The following is a 25,117-nucleotide window of genomic DNA, read 5'->3' on the forward strand; positions in this document are numbered from 1 at the left end:
GACTTCTAATTCACTCATTTTAGTATTTCCATTTGTTTTATATGGTGAATCAGATATTAAGATTCTTAGAGGGGGTCTACACAGGCTGATTACAAGATCTTCATTCATGACTGTAGTTTTTTGTGTTTTCCTGATACTTTTCTTTGAAATGGTTTGGCTTAAAACAATTTGTGAAGGTGGTTGTCCTCTTGGGATGAATGGGAATCCCGTAATCTTCTCCGGGTCATAATCAGAGACAGTTTAGCACAGGCGGCTGTGAATGTTGCTGCTGCTGGAGGTGGGGAGCTCTTTGCTTCTTGATCTCCTTGGCTTCATGGAGTTGCCAACATTTCAGGACAAGAAACTTATGTAACCAAAACTGATGACACTTGTATTCAGAAGGGAGAGTCAGAATGAAATACATAGATTTATACTGGAGGTGGCTTTTGTTTTATTACTATGGTTCATTACATATAATGTTAGATTTAATAAATTCAAAATCTTTTATAAACTCTCCATGTCCCCAAAACACCAGGAGTTCTATTAAAAGCCAAACTGATTTAATATCTTAGAATTTATGAATGTTAGATAAGAGGAGAAATTTCTCCTTGAGACCATATAGCATAAACTCATAATTGCACAAACTAGCAATCAACCTACGACTGTAACAATCCTCTAAATAACAATCCTCTAGATTATGCATCAGAATGAATATGCTATAATTTTGTAAAAAGCAGAGATATGCACAAGGACAAAAATGTTTGAGAGACTCCAAGCACTCCTTTCTCTTGCCTGTTTTAAAAGTCACCCTGGAAGTAGTCACCGTAAAATGACTGATGTGTTAACTTTGGGTTTAGGTAGCTAAACTTCACATCTTTTCTGAGTCTCTGGACTCAGAGTCTCTGGACACTGAGACTTTAAAAATCTTTTTCCCTTTGTCATCTCTTCAGTTTGCTGGCATACTGCTGAAACCCATGTAGAAGCATACATATGGCTTGTTAAAAGTTAATATTAAGGTTAGGGGGTAAAAAGACATGATTTTTCAATAACTCCCTATAATAGATTCACTTGTTCATTAGTATTTCATGCCATAGCAAAAGAAAAAGAAAAACAAAACAGCGACTTTAGCTTTTATTTCCTTTCACCAAAACATAATAGGATACATGGTCAACTTATTCTGGTCAAAAAAGCAAAATTCAAATTTAGTTAAGAACAAACATAGCTTATTTTAATGGGACTATTAAGAACACTGTTTACATCCTAGAAAATCTGATAGTTGTTTTTGAATATATATGTATATAAATATATGAATGTATATAATTAATATATATGAAATTTAAAATACAGAGTATTAATTGTGATGTCAGTATTGTCTAGGGTTTCACCAACAAGATATACCAGAAGATGTGAAAACAGGTCTACTTTTATCAAAGTTACTTTTCCAACCTTCCCTCCTGCTTATTTTAAACTTATGCTTTTAAAAAGCAATATTCAGCAAATCTACTGATAGACAATTACTCATAAACATATGTTTTTATGTTTAGTAATATATTGAATGGATTCTGTTTTCACAGTCACTAACAAGCTCTTTCACAGGCATTGAAGAAAGGTCAAGTATGATGATCTGGAACTGTAATTACTCAGGCAGGTTTTCCAGTTGATAATATCATATCAGGTAAGAAGGACTGTTTACCTTCTGATAAATGAAATAGTTCTTCAGTTTTTATTACAATGCTACTCTTTTAACAACGTTAGTTGGATATGAATGCCTCTCTTTTTCTGACTTTATATACACCCACCACATACACACAATCATACACACACGGCTTCAAGCTGTTGTTTCATTTATAGACACACTTGAGATCGAGCTAATCTATTAATTAGTCAATCAGCTAATAAATAAAAAAGTTAAGACTGCTACTATTTGTGCGTTATTACTCTGAACCCCCTAAAAATATACAAATAGCAGTCTTGTCCTTAAGTTTATAATGTTTTTGAAGACATACACACAACCATTAAAGAACAACTAGGTGATGACAATTAGGTAAAGATGAGTCCGATGGAAAGTCAAAATTGGGGAGAGATCACTGTGGGAGAGTGCAGCAGAGACAACTTCATAGAGGTTGAGGGGATTTGAAGAGACTGAAAGAGAATATCAAGAGTGTTTTCTTAAAGAGAAACAAGATGTGGACAAAAAATCTAGGAAAGCAGATGAACAGGAACAAAGATAGACTGTTTAGTGACACTGAGGAAGGAAGTGACACTTGAGTTTAGTGGAGCTTAGGAGTAGTCATATAGTCTTTCATTCACTCATTTATTCAATATTTATTCTGTACCTACTATGTGCCAAGCACTGATTCAGGCACTAGAGAAATAGAGTGGTAAACAAGACTATTTTCTGCTACTGTACACTTTATATTTTAGTTTGAGGAGACAACAAATTAATATTATTCAGGTGAAGATCAATACTATAAAACATAACAAAGTAGAGCAGAGGATTTGACAGAGGCAGAGAGGAGATCTTTTTGGAGGGATGATTAGAGAATACCACTTGGAAAAGGCAGTAAGACCACTTGACCTGCCTCTTGAGAAACCTATATGCAGGTCAGGAAGCAACAGTTAGAACTGGACATGGAACAACAGACGGGTTCCAAACAGGAAAAGGAGTACATCAAGGCTGTATATTGTCACCCTGCTTATTTAGCTTATATGCAGAGTACATCATGAGAAACACTGGGCTGGAAGAAACACAAGCTGGAATCAAGATTGCTGGGAGAAATATCAATAACCTCAGATATGCAGATGACACCACCCTTATGGCAGGAAGTGAACGTGAACGTGAACGTGAAGTTGCTCAGCCGTGTCCGACTCTGTGACCCCATGGACTGTAGCCTACCAGGCTCCTCTGTCCATTGGATTTTCCAGGCAATAGTACTGGAGTGGATTGCCATTTCCTTCTCCAAGGGATCTTGAAGAAGAACTAAAAAGCCTCTTGATGAAAGTGAAAGAGGAGAGTGAAAAAGTTGGCTTAAAGCTCAACATTCAGAAAACGAAGATCATGGCATCTGGTCCTATCACTTCATGGGAAATAGACGGGGAAACAGTGGAAACAGTGTCAGACTTTATTTTTGGGGGCTCCAAAATCACTGCAGATGGTGATTGCAGCCATGAAATTAAAAGACGCTTACTCCTGGGAAGGAAAGTTATGACCAACCTAGATAGCATATTAAAAAGCAGAGACATTACTTTGCCAACAAAGGTCTGTCTAGTCAAGGCTATGGTTTTTTCTGTGGTCATGTATGGATGTGAGAGTTGGACTGTGAAGAAAGCTGAGTGCAGAAGAATTGATGCTTTTGAACTGTGGTGTTGGAGAAGACTCTTTAGAGTCCCTTGGACTGCAAGGAGATCCAATCAGTCCATTCTGAAGGAGATTGATCTGGGTGTTCTTTGGAAGAAATGATGCTAAAGCTGAAACTCCAGTACTTTGGCCACCTGATGCAAAGAGTTGACTCATTGGAAAAGACTCTGATGCTGGGAGGGATTGAGGGCAGGAGAAGGGGACGACAGAGGATGAGATGGCTGGATGGCATCACCAACTTGATAGACATGAGTCTGAGTGAACTCTGGGAGTTGGTGATGGACAGAGAGGCCTGGCATGCTGCAATTCATGGGGTTACAAAGAGTTGGACATGACTGAGCGACTGAACTGAACTGAACTGAAGAGATTTAGTGGTGGTCCAGTGGCTAAGACTATGCTCCCAATGCAGAGGTCACAGGTTCAATCCTTGGTCAGGGAACTAGATCCCACATGCTGCAACAAAGAGTTCACCTGATACAATGAAAAGATCCCTCGTGCCACACTTAAGGCTTGGCTCAGCCAAATAAATAAATTAATTAAAAAAAATGTTAACAAAAGAGAAGTGAGGGAGGAAAGGAACCATGCAAAAACATCAGGGAAGTTATGTCCATAGCAGATGAAAACACTTTTAAAGTCCAAATTTAAAGTCCAAAGTGTGTCTTCAGACTTGGTTTCAGTGACGACTGGTAGTATGTATAAGACAGGTGCAAAATGAGCAAGGGGGAACTGGTAGGGTAGGAGAGCATCGGAGAAGTAGACAGTGATTAGAGCAGGAAGGCGTTACAGGGCATGGGAAAAATCTGGAGAGCTTTGAGCTAAAATGTGGCCATATTCTATGTCTGAAGAATGTCACACTTGCAGGGAGTTCCCTGGTTCTGAGCTTTCAGTGCTCTGGCCCTGGTTCAATCCCTCATCAGAGAATTGAGATCCCATAAGCCATGTGAATTGTCAAACAACAACAACAAAATCACACATTGTTACTGGGAACAAGAGATTGTAGAGGGGGCAAGAATGGACAAAGAAAATCCAATTAAGAGAATTTTTGGCCTGGGAAAAAACGTAAAGTTAATCAGACTATTGGCAGTAGAGGCTTAACAGTTGCTTCTATTTCTAGACAAGACCGACTGGAGTTACTGATGGATAGGGAGTGTGTGGATGAAAGGAAAAGAAATAAAAGGTGATTCTTAGAATAGTGGTGTCATTTCTAAGATATGATGAACTGGAGAAAACTGGGGAAATGAAAGATAAAAAAGGGTTCCATTTATATAGAAATTCTCAGAGTCTTAGTGCTAATAAGTATTGTGAGCTGCCAATATGGCTAGGGCATAAGTAATGTTTTTCAAACTTTTAGACCTTGGAATCATGTGTGTGTATAAAGCATACTTTGGAAAATGCCCCACAAATCAATTTTTCTTGAGAACTCCCCTAGACTCAAAATGAAATGTGTATATAGAGAGAAGGTTGCACTGATTCAGTTTCCCCTTAGTCCCCCATCATCTTGGAATTTTAATGTTAAGAGACTTTGAGGCTGCTTAGTCTAACATCTACATTTTACAATTTTGGAAAACTGACATGTTGAATTGTTGATATACCAGTTTCACAAACCTAGTATCACTTTGCTGACAAAGGTCCATATAGTCAAAGCTATGTTTTTTCTGGTAGTCACGTATGGATATGAGAGGTGGATCATAAAGAAGGGTGATTGCTAAAGAACTGATGCCTTCAAACTGGTTCTGAGAATCACAGCACCACTCCTGAGAGTCCCTTGAACTGCAAGAAGATCAACTCAGTCAATACTAAAGGAAATCAACCCTAAATATTCATTGGAAAGTCTGATGCTGAAGCTGAAGCTCTGATACTTTGGCCACTTGGTCTGAAGATCTGATTCATTGGAAAAGACCCTGATGCTGGGTAAGATTGAGGGCAGGAGAAGAAGAGGTCAACAGAGGATGAGATGGTTGGATGGCATCACCAACACAATTAACATGACTTTGAGCAAACTCCAGGAGATAGTGAAGGACAGGGAAGCCTGGTGTGTTGTAGTTAATGGTGTTGCAAAGAGTCGGAAACAACTTAGTGACTGAACTACAATATGTCATCTTACACTTAAAAAATACACTTCTTCAAAATATATTTACAAGTATTAGCTTGAGTTTATCTGTGCTTAAGAAACTATATATCAAGACGACTATGGCCCCACTTGGAGAAGGCAATGGCACTCCACTCCAGTACTCTTGCCTGGAAAAATCCCATGGATGGAGGAGCCTGGTAGGCTGCAGTCCATGGGGTCACCAAGAGTCAGACATGACTGAGTGACTTCACTTTCACTTTTCATTTTCATGTATTGGAGAAGGAAATGGCAACCCACTCTGGTGTTCTTGCCTGGAGAATCCCAGGGACGGGGGAGCCTGGTGGGCTGCTGTCTATGGGGTCACACAGAGTCGGACTTCGCAGCAGCATGGCCTCACTACATTTTGACAATGGACTTGAGTACCAGCACTAGGACCAGAAAGGTGCTGACAGTCATTCTGGGGGAATGATATAAATATCCTGCCTCTTAATGTAGCCATAAAAGAAGTGGATTATGTATCAGTTTTAAAACTTAATATGCACACATACTCATAATAGGCTACTTGGTTTCATGAAATTATCCCATTAGGGGCTCACAGACTTGAAGATGATTTTATTGTGACATCTAAACATTTTTGCTTTGAATACCACCTATATCCTATATCCTCAATTTCTGCATTTCAGCCTAAGAAAATTTAGACTTACCTGTAATATTATTGTAGCATTAATGGAGTCTCGATAGTAAATGTCTTATTACTGATTTTATAACCATAAAGAGTTTCTCTTTTAAAATCATCTACATATTTTAGACAAGTAATAAAATAATCTTTTTGTTATATTTTCAGATAAATAAATTGGACTACAAGAAATATATACTGTATATAAAGCTGAAGTTGAGATAGAAAACTCCCTCTCTGGGAATACAACTATTGTTGTTGTTCAGTTGCTAAGTCGTGTCTGACTCTGCAGCACACCAGGTTTCCCTGTCCTTTACCATCTCTTGGAGCTTGCTCAAACTCATGTCCATTGATCCAACCAGCTTATCCTCTGTCACTCCCTTCTCCTCCTGCCCTCAATCTTTCCCAGCATCAGGATCTTTTCCAATGAGTCAGCTCTTTGCATCAGGTGGCCAAAGTACTGGAGCTTTAGCTTTATGTTGTTATTATACATCATGTTGAAAGAGATTCTGAACCAACTTCAGGATAATAGTGATATAGAAACATATGTTTAAAATGACTCTGACTCTAAAAGATTTTAATATGATCAGGAGAGTGATTTGATCTAAGGCAGTGCCAGGTGCTTTGACCTGAACTTCTGAAATGCTGCCCTGATCTTTATCAGAACATTCAAAGAACTTTAATGTCTATTGAATACTCAATCCAGAGTTCACATCTCCTTTCCTATACTTTAAAGTATATTTCAAAACTAATCTATTTAGTAAAAATCTATCAACATATAAAGAAGCTGTGTAACTTGCCAGCAAGCACAAGATGAATTACAGATGCTCTTTTAGAGTAAATGAAAAACGGGTATAAAGAGTCTTAAATCCTATTGGCCACAACTAAAGAACTGTGAGTTTTGATTTGTTTTGCTTTCGTTTTTAAGATGTCTTAGGGTAAGTAAATTCTCTTTTTTTGAGTCATCTATAGCTCTACATATTTGGGCAGTTTTGCTTTTTTATCCCAAACTACCACAGAATCCACGGGGGCATGGGAACACTCATTTTTGTTCTTCCCTAAATCATCTGGGCAGCATAAACCAACATGTATTCCAAACTTTAATGTGCAAGCACACTATTCAGTCTTATAAGTTAAAGCAAGAGCAGTAGGCCAGAAAAGGATGCACTGGGGGAGTAAGTGAATGTTTTACCTTTGCTTCCCTGATAACAGCCACTAGACGTTCTAGTAGAAGGTTCCATGTGTGAAGCTTAATAAACTTGAAAAGAAAATAATTCTGATAACAACTGCTTTACTCCTAATTCAGACAATTTCCAGAACATCTGAAAAAAGCTACAGATTTAGGAAAATTTTACAACAAAAGTAAAGGTAATTAAAATTGTATGTGTTAAGTGCCCTAAGTTGCTTCAGTTGTGTCCAAGTTATTGCGACCCTATGGACTGTAACCTGCCAGGCTCCTCTGTCCATGGAATTTTCCAGGCAAGAATACTGGAATGGGTTGCCATGCCTTTTTCCAGGAGATCATCCTGACACAGGGATCAAACCTGGGACTCTTATGTCTCCTGCATTGGCAGGTAGGTTCTTTACCACTAGCACCATGTGGAAAATTGTATAGTAAAGTAGTAATTGCATAGAAATTCTATCCTAGGGCTCTGACCCATAAGGTTGTATTTACCTATTAAGTTCCATACCCTACTTTCCAGAGTTCAATGGTAAGAATTTATCTCAAATGAAAAATGGATTGATTCTGGCAAGACAGACTAACCGATTTTAATATGACATTTCCACATAAAGTGTTAAATACAATTTATTACATGTTCCCAAGCCATGAAAAACCTTTTTCTACATATTTTCAAATCTTGGTTAGTGCAAAAGCATTGCAAAGATCACTGGTCTTTTGTAAATTAAACAACACAAAAATCCTGAACAAAGATTATTAAGTAACAAATTGATCAACCACAACAAAAATAAACTCTTATATTTTCATCAGTTTAATATTTTAGCAATTCTTTTGTGCCAATCTAAGGAACAATATTTGCAAATTACTTTCTATATCCTTTTTTTGTTTTGCTTTTTTGCAATTTAAATTTCATCTTATTTTCAAATAGGAGGAAGAATTACATGACTTCTGGGGGTTCTTGTCTTCCTGTTCTATCTTAAGATTCTCAAATGACTGATGCATTTTGTCTTTTATGTTTCAATTTACAAAAGCAGGCAAAGGACTGTTCACAAACCTACTTCTTTTTTTGGCCACACCGCACAACTTGTGGGATCTTAGTTCACTGATCAGGGAATGAACCCAGGCCCTTGGCAGTGAAAGCACATAGTCCTAACCACTGGACAGCCAGGAAATTCCCCAAAAGGCTTTATTGCAAGCTCTCTGCACACATATCAAGTCTAATCTTTTCTTGTTCTGAGAACAGTGTTACTATCACTACCTGCTATGCACAGGTGAACTTGCCTCTGTGTTATATTTGTTATTGTTGTTTAGCCACTAAGTAGTGTCTGACTCTTTGCAATCTGGGCTATAGCTACTCTAGACTGTAGCTCGCCAGGCTCCTCTGTCCATGGGATTTCCCAGGCAAGAATACTAGATAGAGTCAGTTGCCACTACCTTCTCCAGAGAATATTCCCAACTCAGGGATAGAACCTGTCTCCTGCATTGGTAGGTGGAGTCTTACCACTGAGCCACCTGGGAAGCCCTTGGTTATCAACTACTGTGTAACAAATCACCCTAATAATGGCTTAAGTCAAACAAAAAACTGTGATATTAATTATCTCCCTGTTTTTGTGGGTCAGGAAACTGGATGCAGATTAACTGAGTGCCTCTCATGCATGGTCTCTACCAAGGGGTTACAATCAAGGCGTAACTGGGGCTGCAGTCAGCTCCAAGTTCAGCTGGGAAAGATGCTGATTCCAAGCTCCCCGAGTGGTTGATGATAGGCCTCAAAACATCCACTTTCAATAGAGCTCATGTGAGCTTCTCCACAAGGCTGCTTAATAACATGACAGCTGACTTCCAAAGCAAGGAACCCAAGGGAGAATTAGACACAGCAGGAGCACACCAAGAGAGCAAGATAACACCCAAGACAGAGGCCACAATCTTCCTAAAAGTCAACTTCACTTCATCCAGCCCAGGCTCAAGGGGAGGTAATTACATAAGTACAGGGTATCACTGGAAGCTATCTACTGTGCATTATCTCATTTTTATTCTACTGAAACTGAATGAGTCCATTGAGGCTTAGGACTGTTATGACTTGCCCGAGTGGTAGGGACAGGATTCAAATACAGGTGTGTATGATACCAAGCTATTCTCTCAACCACGATACTCCAGCGCCTTTTCAGATAAGAACTTCAGTTATGGCTGGGGGCCTTGGCACAGTATCTGTTTTGCTATAAATATGTAGGGGTTTCTTGCACTGTGTACACTTGTGCAAAAACTTGTCAAGATGCCAAAAGCCCTATAGATATAGTTATTAAAACATATAATTTTCTTCTCTTCCTAAACAGCAGGTTCAGGAAGCTTTCTGTTATATTAACATACAAATGATTCCCTGAAAATGCAACAGAAGCATCTGAAGAAACACTGGCACATTAAATACATCACATATGCTTTAAAGGATGTATATAAAAACAATAGATTACTTCTTTCTAGATCCATAATGAAAGAAAGGGGAAATACTCAAAAAGGCACTGTGTGGGGTGGACCTCACCTTGGGGGTACCTCTGAGGTTTCGGCAATCTTTGCTTGCTTATCTTCTTCTCCACTAGTGATAGAAAGGGCTACATGCGCAGGGTGAGCTACCCCACACCTGCGACACATATCTGATTCCCATTAGGAAATCCTCAGTATCCAAAATAGAACCAATGGAACAAAGAAACATTTAATCAGATGGAAGTCAGTGAGAATAGATGTTTTTCCTCTTATTTTAAATAAATAGGGCTGCTCTTCTTCTCTATTCAGGATTTTACAGGGTACTTGACCGCTAAAGCCTTGAAAAAACACAATGCCGTATGTCTGGCACATTTTAAAACACATTTACCCAACTAAAGGAATCAAGTGGAAAACACCCTGTCGGTCCTCCTAAAATCCCAGCTGGATTGAGAAATGTAAGAAAACCATAACCTCCCTCCTTGTAAACAAGTAAAGAAGGTTTGGTTTCAATTAAGAAAGCTAAATTTGGATATTATTGTCTAAAACTGGCAATAGCACCTGCTTAAAGAGATGTTGAAAATACTCAACACTGGAACCTACCAAACAGAAGATACGAGAAGTCAGGGATTACGGCAAAGCTTGAGAGTTCTCTCTCCAACATCCACTCCATCTTTCTTACCAATAAAATTCCAGTTTAGTCCTAGGAAAAATGTGAACTTCCTCAAGGTATCATTCCCAAGATTTCCTTCCAGCTGGCTTCAAGGGGTAACTAAAGAGATGTTAGTGCAAGTTATTGAGGAGGATTTCCAGAAGAGCTCCTTAAAAGTGGCACAGACACCTGTCTTGATTTTCTTTTCCCTTTTTTGATTCTTGCATCCTTCCCTTTTCCGCTACCTCAAATGTGTTTACTGGAGCTCCAGCTGCCATTTTATAGCCTTAATCATGTAAGCCAGTGCTAAGGAGTTAAAAAGTACAAAGTCAGAGTGAGTGTGTGTGTGTGAAAGTCACTTAGTCATGTCTGACTCTTTATGACCCCTTGGACTATATATATAGTGCATGAAATTCTTCAGGCCAGACTACTGGAGTGGGTAGCCTTTTCCCTTCTCCAGGGGATCTACCCAACCCAGGGACTGAACCCATATCTCCCACAAGGTAGGCGGATTCTTTACCAGCTGGGCCACAAGGGATGCCCAAGAATACTGGAGTGGGTAGCCTATCCCTTTTTCAGCAGATCTTCCCATCCCAAGGAATCGAACCAGGGTCTCCTGCATTGTAAGTGGATTCATTACCAACTGAGCTATCAGGAAAGCCCTACAAAGTCAGAAGGATCCTGAATTTTTTATGACTTTGCTAAGCTTTTGTACCTTTAAACTACTCACCTCTGACTTATTGTTATTTCTAGCTTATGTTACTAGGAGGAAAATATAAGTTCCAGTGATAAAGGTACCAAGCCTACACTGCATGTGTCTACTACTATAACAGAAACAAAAATTTACTTGAGGATAAGCTCAAGATGTTGGAAGTGAGACTGAAATTTCCACTGAGTTAGAAATTTTAATTTGGGGGCTGAAAAACAACTAGTGGAATATAATGTCCTGTAATATAATATATTATTATATTACTATATTATATATTAATATAATAATATATCACTATATTATACTATACTATAATATATATTATATTATATTATACTATAATATAATGTCTTAATAGCTTAAGAGTATATGAATGGTTAAAAATAAAAAATCATAGTAATCAGGTTATGCCAATCACCTGAACAAATATACCTCCAAGTTGCATTGACAAGTATCTTTTCTTTTCTTGTTCTTTGCTAGAGTATCTAATTTACAAACTTTAGAGTGAAAACACCTAAAAATGTTAAAAAATAAATAGAGGGGATGAATTTTAAACTAAAGCAGTAAAATTTTGCCTAGGCAAACAAGTTAATATATGGAAAGAAACAAAGTTCTTAATTTGAAACTTATATTATAGATAAAATATGATAGTTTTGTCCCCAGGAAATTCCAAGTAATTTTGCAGATTAACTTTGGTAAGTAGACAGGACATTGTGGCATAAATATATATTTATACTGACTTTCCATCAGTTTCACACTCATTGTTTGGTGTTCGTTTTCCATTCAACATGAAATTTATATTTCAACATGAAATATATAAAACATATATTTTATGCACTTCTGGAACAAAAAACATTTAACAAATATTTAAAAATCAAGACAGAATGAGTAGAACCAAACACAATCTGATCTCAGCCAAACAGCTAAGGGACTCATCTCAACAATAAAATAATAGCACCAGTAGCTAACACCAAAAGTGAATGTTTTATGTGCCAAGTAATGTAAACACTACACATGCTAACTAATTAAATTCTCATACTAATCCTATGTGAAGTAGGAACTATTTTAATCTCCATTTTACAGATGAACAAAATGTGGTAAGAGAGGTTAAAGTACTTGCTTAAATTTACACATCTAATAAATTGCAAAGGTCAGTTTTAATCCAGGAAATCTGATTCAAAACCACACATTTCTAATCATATACTATTCTTACTAAAATGAAAAGTAAACCTATGCCATGCTACTATGTTAAAGTTAAAAGACTTTCCAATAAAATGGGACAATCCAGTAATGGTAAACAAAACAAGAAAAGGCAAAGAATCTTCTCTTTCTTTCTTTAAATATCTGTAGGGAATTTGCAAATCAGAATTGATGGCGTTTTGGGTAGAAATTTCATAAGTTGATGGTTCATAGCCCAGAGATATTTGTGAGGCTGGTATAAAAGCTCTTATATGACTTGTTTCTATTTCAACCACTTACTTTTCTTGTCAAATAAATAACAATGATCATCTGTAGTTGCTTTTTATACATCCAAAAGCAAATGGTTGTACACTAGAATTCTTACAGAAATAGCCATGTCAATTAATAAAAATTCTTATTTCTCACCTATACTTGTATTTTTATATTTATATTGACAAGGGAGAAAGGTTCAGAAGAAAACCTGGCAAAGTGTCTCAAGTGTAATCCACCTTCCCCAAGCATCTTTACAATGCATTACAACTAGGAAGTAAGATTAACAAAGGTGGGAGGATAATTTTATTTCTTAAAAAAGTTATCCATAAGTGCATACTGCATTCGAGATGCACCTAAAATATCACAGAAAGTATCACACAGTCCAAAGACATCTGCTCTTTCTCCATTACAGTGTACTATCTAAGTACGCCATTAATTAAGGCAATGCAGCCAATATATTAAAACTTTCTTTTTGTTTTAATGTGAACAAATTCAGCCAATACACTAAAACTCTTTCTTCTTGTGTTCTGATGTAAACAAATGACATTATACAAGGAAATAGAAGGATCAAGTAATCTAAATGGTGTGTGGTAAAACAAATGCAGACTATTATCATAGAGAAATTCCATAGGTATGACCTATCCAAATGGCTTACCACCTCATTTACTATAGAGATATCACTACGCTTGGATGAAAGAAGATAATTTTGCTGATATATATCTAGATTTCTGTAAGTAAAAGACACTATGGAGTTTAAAATCTTCAGGAAATGCCAAGATAGTGACTCTGAATATAACCATATATATTAAATATATGTTAAATGTTAAGTATGCTAAACTAAATATCAAATCATGTGCTCTGAGTAGAAGCTGGTCTCACTAATTTTTCTATGAAAATCTAGCAGTCAAAAGCTATATGGAATCAGAGGAGAGAAGCAGAATGTTTCCTAATTCATTCTATGTGGCCAACATTACTCTAATACCAACACCAAACAAAGACATGAACAGAAAACTACAGACATCTCTCATGAACACAGATGAAAAAAATCCTTGATAAAATACTAGCAAATCAACCCAAAAAAGTATAAAAAGAATTATATACAATGACAAAGTAGGTTTTATCTCAAGTATGCAAGGCTAGTTCAACATTCAAAAATTAAGTAATCATCACATCAACAAGATAAATAAGAAAAACCACATGATCATATAAATAGATGCAGAAAATGACTTGACAAAATTTAACACACACAATAAAATCCCTCAGCAAACTAGGAAGGAGGGAAACTTTCTTCACTTCATAAAGACTATTCGCAATAAACCTTGAGCTAACATTATACTTTAGGTGATAAATTCAAAGCTTTCCCACTAAGATCAGGTGCAAGGCAAGGATGTCCTCTTCTTAACCACACTTTCAACATCATAACAGAAGTCCTTGCTAATGCAATAAGCCAAGAAAGCAAAATAAAAGCTATACAGATTGAAAGGAAGATAAAAATCTTTGTTTTATAATAAAGATGGAATGATAAATAGATGGCAAACATACATATGAAGAGATGCTCAATATCATATGCCTTCAGAAAAGTACATATTAAAATGACATACCCCTACATACCTATTAGAATGACCAAAATCTGGAAAATTTACATCTCTAAATGCTAGTGAGGATATGGAGCAACTCTCATTCACTGCTGGTGGGAATGCAAAATGGTCCAGCCACTTTGGAAAACAATTTGGTGGTTTCTTTTAAAACTAAACATATTCTTACTATAGGGTTCAGAAATTGTGCTCCCTGGTATTTACCAAAGGAGTTGAAAATTTATGTCCATACAGAAAAACCTAAATGTGAATGTTTATAGCAGCTTTCTTCATAACTGCCCAAATTTGGGAACAACTATGATGTCCCCCAACAGGTGAATGGGTAAGCTGTAGTATATCCAGACAATGAAATATTAATCAGCACAAAAAAAGAAATGAGTGATCAAACCATGAAAAGCCATGGAGGAAAGTTAAGTGCCTGTGCTGTGTGCTAAGGAGCTTCAGTCATGTCTGACTCTTTGCAACCCCAGAGCCTGTAGTCTGCCAAGTTCCTCAGTTCATCGGGTTCTACAAGGCAAGAATACTGGAGTGGTTTGCCATTCCCTTCTCCAGGGGATCTTCCTGACCCAGGGACTGAACCTGCATCTCTCATGTCTCTTGCACTGGAAGGCAACACACTTTACCACTAGTGGCACCTGGGAAGCCATAAATGCCTAATAATAAGAGAAAGAAGCCAATCTGAAGAGGTTACATATGATTCCAATTATATGACATTTTGGAAAAGGAAAAACCACAGACAGTAAAAAGATCACTGGTGGTCGGGGTAGAGTAGGAGGTGTTGAATAGGCAGAGCACAAAGGATTTTTAGGACAGTAAACATAAACTGTATGATGTTATAGGGTGGCAGGTCATGAGTTTGATCCCTGTATGATGTTATAATGCCAGGATGCGGGTTCGATCCCTGGGTCGGGAAGATCCTCTGGAGGAGGGCATGGAAACTCAGTATTCTTGCTTGGAGAATCACCACAGACAGAGGAGACTGGGAGGCTACAGTCCATAGGGTCACAAAGAGTCGGACATGATTGAAGTGACTTAGCATGCATATATCATTATATATTTGTCAAAACTTATGGAATGTACAATACAAAGGATGAATCCTAGTCTAAACTGTGGATTCTGAGTGATTGTGATGTGTTAATGTGTGTCCACCAGTTGTAACAAATGTACTAACCTGTGGGGGACGCTGATAACAGGGGAGATGGTGCATCTCTGGGGGCAGAGAGTATATGGTAAATCTCTTATCTTCCTCTCAATTTTGTTATAAACCTAAAACTACTAAAAAGATAAATCTATATAGTTCTTCATTTATTCAAACACTGAAGTATATTTTAAAATTTATGTTGAGTATGTATACAATAAGTACAATTTTTAACAAAAAAGTAGACCTTTCAGTGATTGGAGAGCTTTACATAAAAATGAATTATGTGTCCAGAATTACCTATGTTGTGAGCTCAGAGAGAAATGAGAATGTGTAGGGATACTGTTTAGGGAGGAAGACCACTATACTAATGCAGATATTAGAGACCTCTGCAGAAGTAATCTTCCTCAGAGGTGGCATTAAAGCTGGGATTGCCAAGAGTTCATTAGTTCATAAATTACTGCCAAAATTACCAATCTGGTATTCATATTTTAAGGAATATTGAACCACAGTTAAGAAAAGACATGTATGGAGTCTTGCTCAGTTAAAGTCAACAGAAGAATTGAGTTCTTTGGGGGCGTGTTACAAATAGATTTTACATGTATCCTGTAGATAGGGAACAAAGTCACAACTGATTGGTTTGAATCAGGGACCACGTGGAGCAATCATCAAAGAGGGATGAAGTCCTGGAAAGCAAAGAAAGCTGACTGGCATTTCATTTCCTTGAGGGACTTCATCCCACTATTTGATGATCACTCCACAAGGTTCCTTGTACTAAAACTGTTGTTACACAAAAAGAATTGTACAAAGTTGTACAAGATATTGATTTCATCAGGTAAATTTAGTAGTTTCAAAAGAAGTCTCAAAAGTAGAATGGAAACTAAGTACTGACAATTCTGATCGTCACTCTTATTTTACAGATGAGGAAATTAGAACATCAAAGAGTTCTGTATCTGAGGACTGGCAGTAAACTATATTCAGAACATACAAGTTCTTGGCTCCAGAGTCTAAACTCATGCTGTCGTGCTGAGTTAATGTCCAATACTTTGTGATAGAAGATGAATATTTAATGAAAATAGTATTTGTGGGGAGGTTATCTTTTTAAATCAACTTTAGTAAATTATATAGGGAGAATAAATAACAGTGTAAAGGACTATTCAGATTCTAAAATACATGAAAGTGAAGCCGCTCAGTCGTGTCCGAATCTTTGCGACCGCATGGCCTGTAGCTTGCCAGGCTCCTCCATCCATGGATTTTTCCAGGCAAAGATACTGGAGTGGGTTGCCATTTCCTTCTCCAAGGGAATCTTCCCGACCCAAGGATCAAACCAGGTCTCCTGCACTGCAGGCAGACTCTTTACCATCTGAGCCACCAGCTATGCATTGTTGCTAACATACATGAAAGTATAGGAAAAATGAAGAAAACATTTAATTAGAAAATTATTTCAAGATATCTACACATGCTGAAGACTACAAAGTACTTCTGTTGTCCAAATCAAATAGTGAAGCTGTTGGGAGGGTTAAGGAAACACATTTCATTTTAACGGCTGAGTAATACTCCATTGTGTATATGTACCACAGCTTTCTTATCCATTCATCTGCTGATGGACATCTAGGTTGTTTCCATGTCCTGGCTATTATAAACAGTGCTGCGATGAACATTGGGGTACATGTGTCTCTTTCAATTCTGGTTTCCTCGGTGTGTATGCCCAGCAGTGGGATTGCTGGGTCATAAGGTAGTTCTACTTGCAATTTTTTAAGGAATCTCCACACTGTTCTCCATAGTGGCTGTACTAGTTTGCATTCCCACCAACAGTGTAGGAGGGTTCCCTTTTCTCCACACCCTCTCCAGCATCTATTGCTTGCAGATTTTTGGATCGCAGCCATTCTGACTGGTGTGAAGTGGTATCTCATTGTGGTTTTGATTTGCATTTCTCTAATAATGAGTGATGTGGAGCATCTTTTCATGTGTTTGTTAGCCATCCGAATGTCTTCTTTGGAGAAATGTCTATTTAGTTCTTTGGCCCATTTTTTGATTGCGTCGTTTATTTTTCTGGAATTGAGCTGCATAAGTTGCTTGTATATTTTTGAGATTAGTTGTTTGTCAGTTGCTTCATTTGCTATTATTTTCTCCCATTCAGAAGGCTGTCTTTTCACCTTGCTTATATTTTCCTTCGTTGTGCAGAAGCTTTTAATTTTAATTAGATCCCATTTGTTTATTTTTGCTTTTATTTCCAGAATTCTGGGAGGAGGATCATAGAGGATCCTGCTGTGATTTATGTCTGAGAGTGTTTTGCCTACGTTCTCCTCTAGGAGTTTTATAGTTTCTGATCTTACATTTAGATCTTTAATCCATTTTGAGTTTATTTTTGTGTACGGTGTTAGAAAGTGATCTAGTTTCATTCTTTTACAAGAGGTTGACCAGTTTTCCCAGCACCACTTGTTAAAGAGATTGTCTTTACTCCATTGTATATTCTTGCCTCCTTTGTCAAAGATAAGGTGTCCATATGCGTGTGGATTTATCTCTGGGCTTTCTATTTTGTTCCATTGATTGATGAGATGGATGAAACTGGAGCCAATTATACAGAGTGAAGTAAGCCAGAAAGAAAAACACCAATACAGTATACTAACACATATATATGGAATTTAGGAAGATGGCAATGACGACCCTGTATGCAAGGCAGGAAAAAAGACACAGATGTGTATAATGGACTTTTGGACTCAGAGGGAGAGGGAGAGGGTGGGATGATTTGGGAGAATGGGAATTCTAACATGTATACTGTCATGTAAGAATTGAATCGCCAGTCCATGTCTGACGTAGGGTGCAGCTTGCTTGGGGCTGGTGCATGGGGATGACCCAGAGAGATGTTGTGGGGAGGGAGGTGGGAGGGGGGTTCATGTTTGGGAACGCATGTAAGAATTAAAGATTTTAAAATTTAAAAAATAAAAAAATAAATTAAAAAAAAAAAAAAGAATTGAATCGCCAGTCCATGTCTAACGTAGGGTGCAGCATGCTTGGGGCTGGTGCATGGGGATGACCCAGAGAGATGTTGTGGGGAGGGAGGTGGGAGGGGGGTTCATGTTTGGGAATGCATGTAAGAATTAAAGATTTTAAAATTAAAAAAAAATAATAATAAAAATAAAAAAAAAGAAAAAAAAACAAACAAAAAAAAGGAAACACATTTCAAATAAAGTTTGGAAAAAAAAATCACAGCAAAGCAACATTTCAAAATCTGGTTCTCATTATTTGGCTATTTAATAATAAAAAAATAAATGGTGGGGAGGGGGAGCACTATGAATGAATGAATGAATAAATAAATAATTAAGGATCACTTCAGTGGCTAAATTTTCTGTATTCTTGAGTCATTACAAAGGGAACCACATAATTTTTAGTTACATCCACCTCAAAATAGTCTTTGGTAATGCAAAAAGGGAAAGTATGAATAGAATTGAGGAGTGTGCTTATCAGATAATCAAAATATCAAAATGATAGTTATCAACAACAACCACTTAAAGTGTGACTTACTAGAAAATTGACATAAATTACTTGATTAAAGGATAAAGTCACAAAAATTAATCTTGAAGAAAATATTTAAAACATAGTTTATATTTTATAGGCAAGCAAACTATTGACAGAAAATGAAGTGAACAAATTTAATGTAAAAATAAGGATTATTTGTTTTGGAAACTTGCTCCTAATTAAGAGATTGCAGGTGCCTGATTTTGAGTATGAATAAGCCAGGTGCAATTTCACAACTCTCAAAATGTGAAAAAGAGACTCAATGAAAATATTTTAATATAGAATTTTACTATAATTAAAAGCTCATTTAAAAAGTATATAAGCATACTCTTCTCTAAAATCTGGAAATTTTACATTGTTCTTCCTCTCTCTTTAAACTTTTATATTCACCCAGTGTTCCCTACTGTTTTTACCCTAGCAATATATGTTATGCTCAACAGTGACCATTCCATTTTACTTCTCTGAAAATATGCATTTAACAATTAAAATTCATTGAGCCTTTTCAGAGTTTAAATTACAATTTCTGAAGTCCTTTCACTGTTAGGTCATCAGAGATAACATTAATTAAGGACTGCTCAATTATAAGTCCATGATAGCACTTGATAGAGATCAGTCACACCTTAATGTAAATCACTTTTTTCAGTTTTCTTTTGGGCAAACACTTCAAACTGCACTTTCTAACCATCTTCCTGCTGCGCATTTTGCTTTAAGCATCCTGTCTTTCTTACATATTCTCAAATACAACCAAGCAGTCTTCTACATCAGCCCACTGCTCTTGGTGTTTTATCTGGAATGTTCTTCTCCTAGACAGTTGCATGACTTGATCACTCTCTATATTCATGTCTATTCTTCAATGCCAACTCAGTTCATCACTGAGGGCTGCTCTCACTCACTTTAAAAGAGCACCCCTACTCATTTGCATCAATAACTCCTGATCCTTCTTCATGACATTTATCATCCCCAAATATTATCAGTTCAGTTGCTCAAGTCCTGCCCAGCTCTTTGTGACCCTGTGGACTGCAGCATGCCAGACTTCCCTGTCCATCACCAACTGCCAGAGCCTGTTCAAACTCATATCCATCAAGTTGGTGATGTCATCCAACCATCTAATCCTCTGTCATCTCCTTCTCCCTCCTGCCTTCAATCTTTCCCAGCATCAGGGGCTTTTCAAAAGAGTCAGTTCTTTGCATCAAGTGGCCAAAGTATTGTAGCTTCAGCTTCAGCATCAGTCCTTCCAATGAATATTCAGGACTGATTTCCTTTAGGATTGACTGGTTTGAACTCCTTGCTGTCCAAGGGACTCTCAAGAGTTGTCTCCAACACCACAGTTCAAAAGCATCAATTCTTTGGCGCTCAGCTTTCTTTATAGTCCAACTCTCACATCCATACATGACTGCTGGAAAAACCATAGCTTTGACTAGATGGACCTTTGTCAGCAAAGTAATGTCTCTGCTTTTTAATATGCTGTCTAGGTTGGTCATAGTTTTTCTTCCAAGGAGCAAGTGTCTTTTAATTTCATGGTTGCAGTCACCATCTGCAGTGATTCTGGAGCCCTCAAAAATAGTCTCTCACTGTTTCCATTGTTTCCCCATCTATTTGCCATGAAGTGATGGGACCAGATGCCATGATCTTCGTTTTTTGAATGTTGATTTTAAGCCCAGTCTGCTCTTCCACTTTCATTAAGAGGCTCTTTGGTTCTCTTTGCTTTCTGCCATAAGGGTAGTGTCATCTGTGTATCTGGGGTTATTGATATTTCTCCCAGCAATCTTGATTCCAGCTTGATTCCACCAAAATACATGCACTTATACATGTACTTATTGTCAGTCTCGTACCCCATTAAAATATAAGCCCCCTAGAAAATCCTAAGGGAAATAGGCATTCTTATATATTTACTTTTGTATCTACAACATCTAAAATAGTACCTGGCATACGAGGTGTTGACTAAATGTTTGATGAATTTATTGAATAAAGAACAAAAAGAGAAAAAAATAATTACTCATTTATTTTAGCAGTTACAGTTTAGAAAAAAAATACTGTCATACATTTTCAAAATTTTCAAGATTTTAATATTTAGAAGTGGCCCAGTACCAGTTATTAATATCATCATAAAATTTAGTGGTATAAAACAACCATTGATCATGCTCATTAATTTTGTGAGTTAGGAATCGGAATATGGTGCAGCTGGACAGCTTCTTTTTCCTTAATGTTTGGGATCTCAGCTGGAAAACTTGAAGGCCAGGAGCTAGCACACCTGAGGACTCAATCACTCTCATATTTGATGGTTGATGCTGGTCCCCCCACATAGGCTACTTTCAATTTTGTCACTGCTAGGTGGCCAGATTTCACAAGTTAGTGTTTCAAGAAAGAAAAAGGTATAGGTGGTAGCCTTATTGCCTTATCTAGCCTTGAAATTACATAGTGTCATATCCATCACGGGCTTCCCAGGTGGCAACAGTGATAAAGAATCCACCTGCCAAATGCAGGAGATATAAGAGATGCAGGTTTGATCCCTGGGTCAGGAAGATCCCCTTGGGGCAGGCATGGCAACCCACTCCAGTATTCTTGACTGGGAAATCTCATGGACAGAGGAACATGGCAAGCTACAGTCCATAGGATCACAGGGAGTCAGACACAACGGAAGCAATTTAGCATGCACAGACACATATCCACCACATTCTATTTGCTGAGGCATTCGCAAAGTTCAGCCTCAGACTGAGGGGAATGACAGGAGAATGTTGGCCTGGAAACACTACTGTGGCCTTTTTTGATGAATATAACCCAACACAGGAGCTACCTGGATGCTATTTATCACGCTCAATTTCTTGAGGGTGTTACTTCTACCTCCAGTTCAGGTGACTGTTGAAGGACGTAAACATTTACCTAAATTACAAGAGGTATCGTAGGCCTCTGAATTGTGTTCAGGAAGAATAATCTTTATCAGACTACAAACACAGGAAAAATCAAGGTCAAGAAATAAATATGGAGGATTAGGCAAATAGTGATGGCATAATATATTGAAGAGACAAATTATTTTCCTCACTGGTTTATTTCCACAAATCACTTGCAACTGAACTTGCCTTTCTTCTTAAAAAGTTTCAGCAACATCCTCAAAATCATATCATACCATATCTCCTTGAAAACTATGCCCTTGCCTACACATATGTTTCTGACCCCACTATCTACTTGCCTTCCTTAGCAAATAGGAAACAAGAAGGGAACCAGGTGCTTGTACTCATCTTACCCTATTAACTTCACAGAAAGCCCATTCTTAGTCCTGTGGGTTTATATTGCTCCGTGAGTTGAGCAGCATGAAAATGCTCCTGAAGCCTCAATGTAAATTGTTTCTAATCCTATAAAAACCACAAAACACACCCAGATAATGGGTAGGAAACTGAGCTAAAGAACTCTCTACAACCCCAATACCACTGTCAGTTTTGGTACTGACTTCATTGGTCAGCATCTTTCTCTAAGCATGACATGGATCAAATGGGAAACCAAAACTCCAGCCTTCTCCAGCTGGACACTCAAGTCAAACCTGTTTTAGCCAAAGAGGATTGTGAATATACTTTTAAAATGTAAAGAACAAGGGTTGAAATAATGGACATATAAAAAACAGACAACACTCTACTTAAACTTGTTTTTTCTTTTTAAAACTAAGATATAATCAATATATCATATATTTAAACAAAGCAGGATATAGCAGGAAGCAAAATCTCTCCTAACACACCTCCCAGAGAAGACCATCGATCACTTTTTCCTTTTGTTTATTAAAATATATTTTCTAGTACAATACTCACACAGAGGCATACAGCAAAATATGTTTATATATACAGGATCATATGATCCAGGAGGTTTTACAATCATATCAACAAATGTAGATTTGCTTTAGCAGACACACGATATTCTATCATAATATAATTCATTTAATCAGTTCCCTGTGGATGGACATTTAGGTTGATTCTAACTTTGAAACTACCAAAAAATAGAACTCTACTTGGGTGACTATGTGCTAAGGGATATTTAACAAAACACATTTTCAAATGTGGTAGGGACTGAGTGTTAAACTTTCTGTAGTAGCTTACAGGGCAGTTGAAAGGGAAGAGGAGCTTGTTTAAAGATGTATATATGTAAGATGATACTCTACTTCACAAATCAGAAAAGTTAACCTGTTAAGATATATTGGTAGTAACAGGGCTTAGGGCTTAACTCTTGTTAATGAGGCCCTTGGGAAAATATAAACACTCTGTCGAATTCGAATCATGTCTGTGCACCACATTCGTGTCTTCAGCTCAAGCTTCTGGCACTCCAGCCTGCAATTGAGGCCTTGCATCAGATGCCAAACTAAACATTTGGGAACAAGAATTGTAATGACCTTCTGTTTATGTTTGTTTGTTCTAAGTAATTTAAAAACATATAACATGAAGCAAAACACAGAAAAATTAGGATGGGGAAATAACTCTAAGAAATAGGAAACTGGATATCTTTCAAAGCATTTTCTTGGATAGGATATTCATATATAATTCAGAGCACCTAATTAATTGTCAGTGTCGATCAGCATGGCCTCTGAAACAGAGAAAGAGGAGGGGGATACATGAATTCTATTCAGACATTAGTGAAAAATATAAAAAGTTAAAATTACCTGAATGCATGAGATAAGAGCAGAACAGACTCTTTCCAATTCACTTTCCATATCTCCATGTCTGGTGAAGTTTGCATGACTGACTAATAGCTATTCTAGTGAAGCCACAACAGACTGATTATTGCTATTGCTTTTTTAATCATGAACTTTTTAATACAATTAAACCCTTCCTTCTTCTCTATTTTAAAAAGGGAAAATAATTGTCTGCCCCTGAAGGCTTTCATATGAAACATGCCAAAGCACACTTGGGGATGGTGTAAAAAGGACTTTGACATGTTTAGCATGAAATACTTTAGTGTCTGAAGACTATTCTCTTCTTAAAATGTCAGATTATTCTCAAAGGGTCTAGATGAGTCTGTGGGCTTATTAAAAGAATGTGCTAACATCTCCTCCATTTGTCTTTAGAATGTAAGTTCCTAAGGAAGAAGTTTCCCTTTGGGGGAGTAGCAGTGACTGGAAGGAGGCCGGGGTGTCTGAGATGCTGGCAGTTTTCTGCTTGACTAACGTTCTGGTTACACAAGTGTGCTTCCTTTGTGAAAATTCATTGAGTGGTAGCCTTAGAATTTACATTAAACTAAAATAAAAGGTTTTTATAAAGAGAAGCAGCTGAGTAGATACAGCTTCATCTACTCTAGTTAATTTCTCTTGATATTTAAAAAATATTAAAGGGCTATTACTGATAATCAGCACAACCAAATCAAAAGACAGTCTTCTCTACACTGATGAAACAGCTAATTTTACATTACTGTGAATCACTTTGTTACGCACTTCCTAAGTACAAATGTTTTCTTAACTGAGAGGGTGATGCAATCAAGGGCTAACATATGCTTTCCTTACTTTCATCAGCATAATTATCATAATACTGTCTGAAATAAACTATTCAATTTACTCTAAATATTGACAGTAAAGACTAACTAAGCACTTGTAATGTGCCAGGTGTCAGGCTCTGAGCTAAGTGGGTTACATGCCCACTACTGTTTAATTATTAAAAACGTAGGAGCTTTCTTGCTGAGAAACACCATTCTAAGGCGGCACATTCTGAATAGTCAATAAGATTAGCTATTACTTGCACAGAATTTACCTCCTTTATCATTTGGAGGTTCTTTCACTTTTTCAAGCATAGCTGAGGATCTATAATATGCGAGGCGAGGTTCTAAACAATGCTGCAGCCTTAAGATTCTATTTCTCCAACTCACTTCTTTGGGGGAATGATGGAGGACATACTTCTGGGAGAAGTTTTGACAATGATGCTGTGAATGTCTTTGACTGTTATAGCATATCTGGGACTCAACAAAGAAAAGCACAGAGTAACAGGGGAAAGTAATTACAAGGAAGCTTTCCATACTTCAGCATGCTTAAATAATCGCTTCACTATAGATGAGATTTATCTGCCAATCAATAACCATTCTGTGGTACCTATTCTCCTTAGTATCATTCAATTTGTCATTTACTGTTTGCCAATTATTCCATGTGATAACAACCAATTCAATCAGTTCATAAACTCTATGAGAATGGGAGTAACTGGACCACCAGGGAATTCCCTCTTTATATACCAGGGGCTGGCAAATATTTTTTGCAGAAGTCTAGACAGTAAATATTTCAGGCTTTTCAGGCCATATGTCTCAGTCATAATTATTCAACTCTGCTCTTGTATCACACAAACAGCCATAGATAATA

At 37.3% G+C, this 25,117-nt stretch overlaps 1 protein-coding gene across 4 annotated transcripts in view; it reads right to left on the minus strand.

The window, feature by feature from the left end:
* CCDC91 (coiled-coil domain containing 91) overlaps nucleotides 1-25,117 on the minus strand; it is a 412,799-nt gene that overhangs the window by 13,231 nt on the left and 374,451 nt on the right. Inside the window, exon 13 of one of the 4 annotated variants that reach the window (XM_018048368.1) lies at nucleotides 22,634-23,364. The exons of the other annotated variants lie outside the window; for them this stretch is intronic. Coding sequence (XP_017903857.1) covers nucleotides 23,353-23,364 — 12 coding nt within the window. The 3' untranslated portion in view covers nucleotides 22,634-23,352. Of the gene's footprint in view, nucleotides 1-22,633; nucleotides 23,365-25,117 lie in introns of those variants that run through there. 4 annotated transcript variants of the gene reach the window in all.

This window comes from Capra hircus, chromosome 5 (genome assembly GCF_001704415.2).
Source record: "Capra hircus breed San Clemente chromosome 5, ASM170441v1, whole genome shotgun sequence".
In the NCBI taxonomy this organism is placed as follows: Eukaryota; Metazoa; Chordata; class Mammalia; order Artiodactyla; family Bovidae; genus Capra; species Capra hircus.